This window comes from Phocoena phocoena, chromosome 3 (genome assembly GCF_963924675.1).
Source record: "Phocoena phocoena chromosome 3, mPhoPho1.1, whole genome shotgun sequence".
Lineage (NCBI taxonomy): Eukaryota > Metazoa > Chordata > Mammalia > Artiodactyla > Phocoenidae > Phocoena > Phocoena phocoena.
In genome coordinates this window covers 167,558,728-167,566,559 of record NC_089221.1, presented here as the reverse complement: position 1 = coordinate 167,566,559, position 7,832 = coordinate 167,558,728, and the positions used below count along the sequence as shown (strand labels likewise).

The 7,832-nt window shown below is 63.2% G+C and overlaps 1 protein-coding gene across 1 annotated transcript; it reads right to left on the bottom strand.

Moving 5' to 3' along the window:
• Nucleotides 1-823: 823 nt before the first annotated feature.
• Nucleotides 824-4,352, bottom strand: PRR36 (proline rich 36). The gene is made up of 5 exons (XM_065873837.1): nt 4,085-4,352; nt 3,869-3,968; nt 3,528-3,640; nt 1,515-3,434; nt 824-1,338 (listed from the first exon to the last, which is right to left on the bottom strand). Exons 1-5 carry the CDS (start codon nt 4,350-4,352, stop codon nt 824-826), a joined length of 2,916 nt encoding a protein of 971 aa, XP_065729909.1.
• Nucleotides 4,353-7,832: the final 3,480 nt, after the last annotated feature.

The window sequence follows — 7,832 nt, the reverse complement described above, 5'->3', positions numbered from 1 at the left end:
CAAAGTAGGGCGGTGCACACTGTGAGGAGGGACCTCAGGAAGGGCCCCGCCCCCTCGGATCCAAGCAAGTCTTTCCCACGTCTTTCCCTTCCCCCCAGGAGTGCGCGCTCCCCTGGCCGAGCGTGGGAAGAGCTTGGTCAACTGGCCACACGGCCCACGCCTTGCTCACTCGGTCGCGCGGCCCCACCTGGGCCCCTCCTGCACTTAATTTTTCCATGAGAAATTGGGCATGAGAAAACCTACGTTCACAAACGTGGGTGGGTGCGCGGCGCTGGACCACGGGGACTCGGCATCGCCTGGTCCCACCCCAGCCCCTCCTCGCGCGACCCTATCCTCAGCGGAGAAGACGCAAGGCCGGGGAGTGTTCAGGAAGGCCTTCAACCAGAGCTACAACCTGCTGTGCACAGCTGCCAGCACAGCCCGGCCCGGACCCTCTCGCCGCCCTGCGGTCAGCTGCGCCGCTGAAGGGCCCCAGCCCGCGACCGCGAAGGCGAAAGTGAACAGGCTTCAGTGTCCCGGCTTTATTGCAAACTCGGGCTGCGCGCGGTAGACGATACACTGGACTCCAGGCAGGGCCTAGGCCGAGGGAGGGACGAGACTCGAGGGGAGCGGGAGCTTGTCCTAAGCCAAAGGGGCGGGGCTCAAGGGTGAGCCTTGGCCAAAGGTGTGGGTGGGTCGCAAGTCTGGGCCAAAATTCTAGGGCTCTAAGGGGTCTGAGACCAGTCCAGGAGGAGGGGAGGGGGAGATCTAAGACAAAGATGTACAACCTGAGGGACGGATCCTAAGGCAGGGGTGGGGCGGGTGGGCAGGGCTAGGGTCTGGCTCAGTGGAAGGTCTCCACCTCTACCACGGTCCAGTCACCCTGCGGGGAAGTCACGTCATCCGGGGAGAAGCTAGTGACTGAGGTGATGCTGGCGCGGGACTCGTCCAGGGGAGACAATAGTTCGGCCCAGCGGCCCAGTTCGGCGTCGCTGAGCGCAGTGCGGGCTCCCCCCGCGCTGCCGGCACCCCCCGCGTCCCCTGAGCCACCGGTGCCGCCCGCGGCACCCTCGGCCGCAGCTAGCAGCAGCGTCCGGCTCAGCAGGTGCTGCACGACGCTCGCCTGCAGCGCCCCCAGCGGCAGCTCGCCCAGACGCGCCGGCTTCGCTCCCCGCGAAGCCGCTCCAGCCCCAGCCCCAGCCCCAGCCGCCGCCTTCCCACCGCCCGCGCCAGACCCGGGCCCCGGATCCAGCGCGCCTGCGGCAGGAGTCGCCGACTCGGGCCCTTCAGCCTCGTAGATGGTGCACAAGCCGTCAGCAGAGCCCGACCCGGCAGCAGGAGACCAAGGCAGGGGCGCTCCTGCGGGGAGAGGAGCCACGCTGGGCAAAGGGAGAGGGAAGCCCCGCCCCTGACACAAGACCCCGCCCCTTCCGTCAACTCCGCCCTCAGACCCAACTGTCCTGCCCCCGAGTTGCAAAGCCTCGCCTCCGACCTCGCCCCTCCTACTGGTCCGCAGTGTCCGGAGGGCTGCTTACCTGAGGTGCCGCGGATGGCCAGCGGCGGAGCAGAACCTTGGCTCCAGGCGGCCGGGTGGCAGGCGGCGAGCTCCGCATCGGCGGGCGGGGAGGTTGCGGCGCCGCTCTCGGGCCCACTGTCGTAGCCGCGCAGCTCTTCGGGCGTGCTCGTGGCGCTGCTGCTGTGGCCCGCCAGGTCCGGGCCGCTCAGCGTACTGGACGGGCTGCGCGAGGGTGGCGGCGGTGGGCCCGGGGCCAGCGCCAGGGTCAGCCGTGGGCCCGAGATTGGGGCATCGGGACCCGGGGTTGGGGGGCGGCGTGGGGCTTGCAGAGGGGGTGAGGCAGGGGGAGAGGGAGGGGTCTGCAAAGCGGGCAAGGCCAGGGAAGGTGGAGCCCGCGGAGGGGGCGAGGCCAGGGGAAGGGGAGGATCTTGCAGAGGGGGTGAAGCAGGGGGAGAGGGAGGAACTTGCAGAGGGGGTGAAGAGGGGGGAGAGGGAGGGGCCTGCGGAGGAGGTGAGGCCAGAGAAGGTGGAGCCCGATGAGGGGGCGTGGCCAGGGGAGAGGGAGGGTCTTGCAGAGGGGGTGAAGCAGGGGGAGAGAGAGGGGCCTGCAGAGGGAGCGAGGCCAGAGGAGGTGGAGCCTGCAGAGGAGGCAAGTTCTGAGGAGAGGGAGCGGCCTGAAAGGGAGGCGTGGCCAGAGAAGGTGGAGTGTGTGTGGGGGGCACGGCCAGTGGAGGAGAGGCCTGCAGAGGCTGTGAGGCCAGAGATGGTGTCTGTATAGGAGGAGTGGCCTGTAGAGGGGGAGTGGCCAGAGGCGCGGCCAGGGGAGAGGGTGAGCCTACAGGAGGAGCACCTGGCCGAGAGAGTGTGGTCAGACGAGAGGAAGGGGGAGAGGTCTGTGGAGGGGATATGGCCAGAGAAGGGTCCTGTGTGGGAGGCGTGGCCAGTGTATAAGGCGTGGCCTGAGGAGGTGGAGACAGAGAAGGACCGGCCTCCGGAGGGGGCGTGGGCAGAGCAGAAGGAGCCTGAAGAGGGGGTGTGGTTAGGGAAGAAGACGGGCTCCTCAGAGATGTTGCTTGAGATAGAGAGGCTTGTAGAGGGGCAGTGGCTGGTGGCAGAGGACCCGACAAAGGAGGTGTGGCCAAGGGAGAGGGGAGAGCTGGAAAAGGGGGTAAAGCCAAAGACGCCTCGGTGGGGGGCATACTCTGCAGAGCGGGTGAAACTGATGGAGGGACTGAAGTCAGAAAAGTGGCCGTGGCCAAGGAAGAGGCGGATACCTCCGGAAAAGATGTACCCAGATGTGCGGGGGGAGCTTGCAAAGGAGGTGTGGCCGGTGGAGAGGGGAGGGTCGGCAGAGAGGGTGGAGCAGAGGGAGGAGGGGCTAGTGGAGGGGGCGTGGCCAATGGGTGGATATGGGCCTGGGGAGGGGGCGTGGTCGGTGGAGATGGTGGGAGCGAGCCCCTCAAGGGAGTGTCTGTGATATGGGAAGGCGGTGCAATAGGACAGGGTAGGGAGGAGGTGGCCAAAGGAGGAGAAAAGCCCTGTGCGGGGACTGCGCCCTTCCTTGGGGGTGTGGCCTGCGGGGGGCGTAGAGCCTGCAGTCCTCTGGACTTGGGCTGCGAGGGATGCCCCAGAGCCCGGGGTGTTCCAGCCGGGGAAGCCCCGGAGCGGGCTGGGGAGGACAGAGGAGTGGCGCTGGAGCCCAGGGGGCGCAAGGTTGGCCTCTGGAGGCCCCCGCCGGCGCTGGGTCGCCTCCTGGTGGCAGGGCTCGGCTCCGCGGCGCTGCGCTCTGGGGCGCTGCTCACTGATTTTCTGGAAGCCTCGGTCGGGGGCCGGGGCCGGGCACTCGGAGCTGCCCGGGGGACACCCACCTCAGCGCCCGCAGCCCGGGATCGACGGGAGATGGCCGAGGAGGAGACGGCTGGAGTGGACCCAGAAGAGTCTGGGGACAAAGCAGAAAACCGAAGGGTCGCCGATCCTTCTAGGCTGGTCCCCCTCACATCCGAGGAACCCCCTTCCTCCCCAGATCACATACCTCTCCGTGCCCCAGCGCTCAGGGCGCTCCTTCTGGGCCCTTCAGGGGCTTTTCCTCTGGCCACAGGTTCCTCAGCTGGGGGCCGGAGCCCCTTCTGCCCAAGAGGGCCTGGCCTGGGGACAAAAGGGTCTGCGCTCAGGACAGCGCTCCAGCTCCTTGTTTCGTCTCCCAAGTCTACATTTCCCCGTGGGTGAGGACATATGCCCTCTCTGCCAACCAATAATAGCTTTCACCAATTTGCGCCCAGTGATGAGCAAGTACTCCCACACACTTTAATTAAAAGCTTCCAGATGGAGACACTAACCCTTGCCCAAGGCAACAGGGGAGAGGGGGCTTGTTACCTGGTGGGCGCGCTGGCATGCCCCGAGCTAGAGATACAGCCTGGGCCTGGGGTCTTCGCAGGGGCCCGCTCCCCTCTCCCAGCTGCTGGGGGCCTGGAGGCTGTGGGGGGAAGGCCGAGTCAACGCAGGTGCCCCGGAAAGGAAGGGGAGGCTGGTGCCTCAGAGGAGAGGGGGGCAAGAAGATGGGGTCCGAATCAGGGAAAGAGGCTGGAGTACCTGGGCTCCGGGGGCCTGTCCCAGCACTCCGCGGTGGTCCCCCCCGGGGAGTAGCCTCCGGGAGAGCGGCTCCCCGGCTGCCCCCCGCTCGCTCTGCCAGAGGCCCTCGCCCTGAAGCTCCCGCTGCTCCCAGAACTCGAAGAGCCGCGCTGGTTACGGGGGGAAGGGGTCGTGGAGACCCTGGGGGCTTGGGGGTCGGAAGGTTGGGAGGGCGAGAAGAGGGCGTCCGACCGGCGGCCCCTGTCCTGGACTTGTCCCTCTTGTCCATCTCGCACCTGATGAGGAGACAGACCGATCAGCATCCCAGGTCCTGGACAGCTACGCTGCCTGCAGGGATCTGGGTCCTGGCACCTCTCGGCTCTTTCCCCAGCGTCGCCACCCATGCGCGCCCAAACCTCTGCCTGGATCCACTTCCTTCCCACCCACCCACCACTCACCAGCGCAGCTGCTCATGGTTGTCCCCAAGTCCCACCCTCACCGCCTTCCTCCAGGCCATGCCAGCCTCAGCCAACCCCCTGCTCCCTCTCAGGACCGGAGATCCTCCCCCCTACCCCTTGGCCCCTCAGGGACCCTGACCACCAGCGTCGGGACAGGGGGCTGCCACAGGTTCCAGATGAAGGGGACGGGAGCACACGCCCAGGTCCCCCTCGCCAGCCACCAGCGCCGTCCCGGAGGGATGTCGGCACCTGCCGGGAGGAGGAGCGGCCCTGGCTGCCCGCGCACGGGCTCGGGGAGACAAAGAGCCGCGTCCCGAGCCCTTCCCCTCCCCCAGCTGGGCCCTGGTCCGCGCCACCCTTCCACCTGCTCGAGCCGAGCTCACCTTGGGCTCCGGCCTCCCGCCGCTCCACGCTGGGTCGCCTGGGGTGGGGCAGGGTGGGAGCGCCGCGGCGGCCGCGAGCGGAGGGCAGGCGAGGGGAGGGGGCGGCGGGCGGCGGCGCGGGGAGGCCGGCCGGCCCCTCGGCGGCGGGCGGGGGAGCAGGGGCCGCGCGCGCTGGATGCAGACCCGGCAGGCAGAGGCGGGAGCGCGCCGAGTAGGGCGGCCGGGAGCGCGTAGGAGGGAGGGGCTGCTTCTCCGCGGCTGCGCCTGAGGACCCCAGACACCCAACCGGTCGGGCTTCGGGGGGAATCCCTTGGGGTCCCGAACTCAGCCTAACCTCCTCTCCCCAACCCCTGCCATACACACCTGCCCCGGCCCCCACCCCAACTACTTGGTGACCAAGGCCCGCCTGGACGCGGATAGGTTGGGCCCTGGCAACCAGGGGGCGGGACCATCGCGCCTCGTGCCCAATTGACCAATCCGGCCGCTCGGTGTCCCAGGCCCTGTCCTCGCTTTTGCGACCGCAGAGGCAGGCCCCCCAGGATTCTTGGGGCTTCCGCCCCTCTCATACCCAAAGGGTTTTCACAGACCCCAGGAAACCCCGTACCTGGTTGGGCTAGGGGGACTGGTGGGAGAATGCAGCCCTGGGAATGTAGGGGTAGACCCCAGATTTGGGGGAAGAGAGGAAGAAAGGACAAGAGCGAGAGACGGAGGATGGTGAGAGATGACCCAGCCTTCCGCAGGGCAGAGCACCCCCCCCACTCGCCACACCCTCCCAGGTCACACGAAGTCAAGTCAGCAAAGGTTTCCTGGCAGAGCCGGGATTTGTGGGGATGAGATTATGGGGGACCTGGAGGTGTAAAAACGGGTGCAAGAGGAGCCGAGAAGATCCCGTCTGAGGTTTCCCAGCCCAACCTGAGGGAGTAAGAGGTGTCATTTTGGTGACCCGCCAAACTGGTGCAGAGGCCTCATGGAGGACCTTGGTAGGGGACTGTGGCATTGAGGGGGTTGAAGCAAGAAGAGGAAGATGGCCATCCTCAGCTGCCCAGAGCTGGCCAACAGTGCCAGGTGCCCTCTTGCACCTCTGCTTATACGCAAGGCCACAAGGCTCCCCACACACACACTCACACACACTGTGCTCTCTGCCCCCAAGCCCCATCTCTTCAGACTCTTAGCCACTCACTACCCCATCCCAAAGAACCAGCTCCTTCTGCCTCACCCTTTCCCCCATCACATTTGTACATACATACACAAACACAGCGTATCCACCGTATGATTCCATTTATATAATGTTCTGGAAAACACAAGCTAATCTATAGTGACAGAAAGCGAATCAGTGGTTGTTGGGGACCACCGGGGGAGGGAAACTTTTGAACCACCAATTGAAGCCACTCTGATTGATTCCTCACCCTCAGAAACTATGTGAGACAATAAATTCTTGTTGTCTTAAGGTGCTAGGTTTGGGGGCAATTTGTTACACAGCACAGTAATATGTAACTACCTCAGGCTCAGAAAACCTTAAAAGCTGGGTATAACATATCAAGTGTTGGTGAGAATGTGGAGAAATTGGAACAGTTGTACTGTTGATGGGAATGTAAAATGGTGCAACCACTGTGATTCCACTTATATGGGGTCTCCAGAGGATTCAAATTCATAGAGATGGATGGTAGAATGGTGGGTGCCAGGAGCTAGGGAGAGGAATGAGAAATACGAGTTCAATGGGGACAGAGTTTCAGTTCTGCAAAACAAAAAACGTTCTGAAGATGGATAGTGGCGATGGTTGCCCAACACTGAATGTACTTAATGGCACTGAGCTGTAAACTTAAAAATGGTTAGGATGACAAATTCTATGTTATGTGTGTGCTCTACCACAATTGTTTAAAACCTGGACAGTGTTCACAAACTACCTGCAGGAATGTAAAGGGGGCAGGCTTTCTGGAGGACAACTGGAAAGCATTGTATGCGTGTCATATGACTGAGACATTCCACTCAAGCATCTGTACCTGTGGCAGTGCCATACAGCTCCTTCCATATCTCCTGAGCACCCACAGTCCCCACCTGCAGGAAAGTCAGAAGTGTCAGGGCCTCAACACTCCCTCCATCCCCCTCTCCAGAGCAGCCCTCAGCCACGACAGGCAGGAGCTGGTACATCAATGCTTCAACTCCCTCACCTCTTGGGTGGGAAAACTTGGAGGTGTGTCCTCCACCATCTCCCAGAGCTCCCCAGCACAATGGAACCACAGTTGCCCATACTGGCAGCCTGCTCCTTCACCCTCATTAACACTACTGGCTTCCTTCCCTTCCCCACTGGCTTCCTTCCCTTCCCCACTGCCTCACCTTCCAGAGAAACTATTTGCATCTAATTCCTTGCCTCAGGATCTGCCTCTAGAAGGGCCCGAACTAAGCATCCATCCGTCCATCATTTACTGAATGCCCACTGTGCGCCAGGCACCATCCCAAGTGCTGGGGACACAGTAGGGAACAGAAGAGACACGTGTCTGGGGATCATGGGGCTTCGATTCCAGTCACCACAGAGACTCTTGCACAAGTGTGCAAAGCGTCGTTTATGAAAACACTTATCCCAACATAAAGCTGGAAACAAACCGCCAGGGTATGGATCTCAAGGAGCTTCTCCCGAGGCTAGAGGAAAGGGAGAAACTATTCACCTCAAAAGGCCCCTGCCCCCTTGCTACCACCTCACCTCACCCTACTTTGTTATATACACAGCGTTTGTCACAAACTGACATTACCTTGTTCCTTACTTATTTGCTTCCTTATCTCTGTCTCAGCCAACCGCACTCCACCCCCAATCCACACACACACCAAATAGAGCAGAAGCTCTGAGAGAGAAGGTTTGCCTTTGGGTAGCCTGTGGTCGAGCCCACAGGGACTTCTTCAAGGGTCGCGCCCATTGCAGGGTTTCACGGGGGA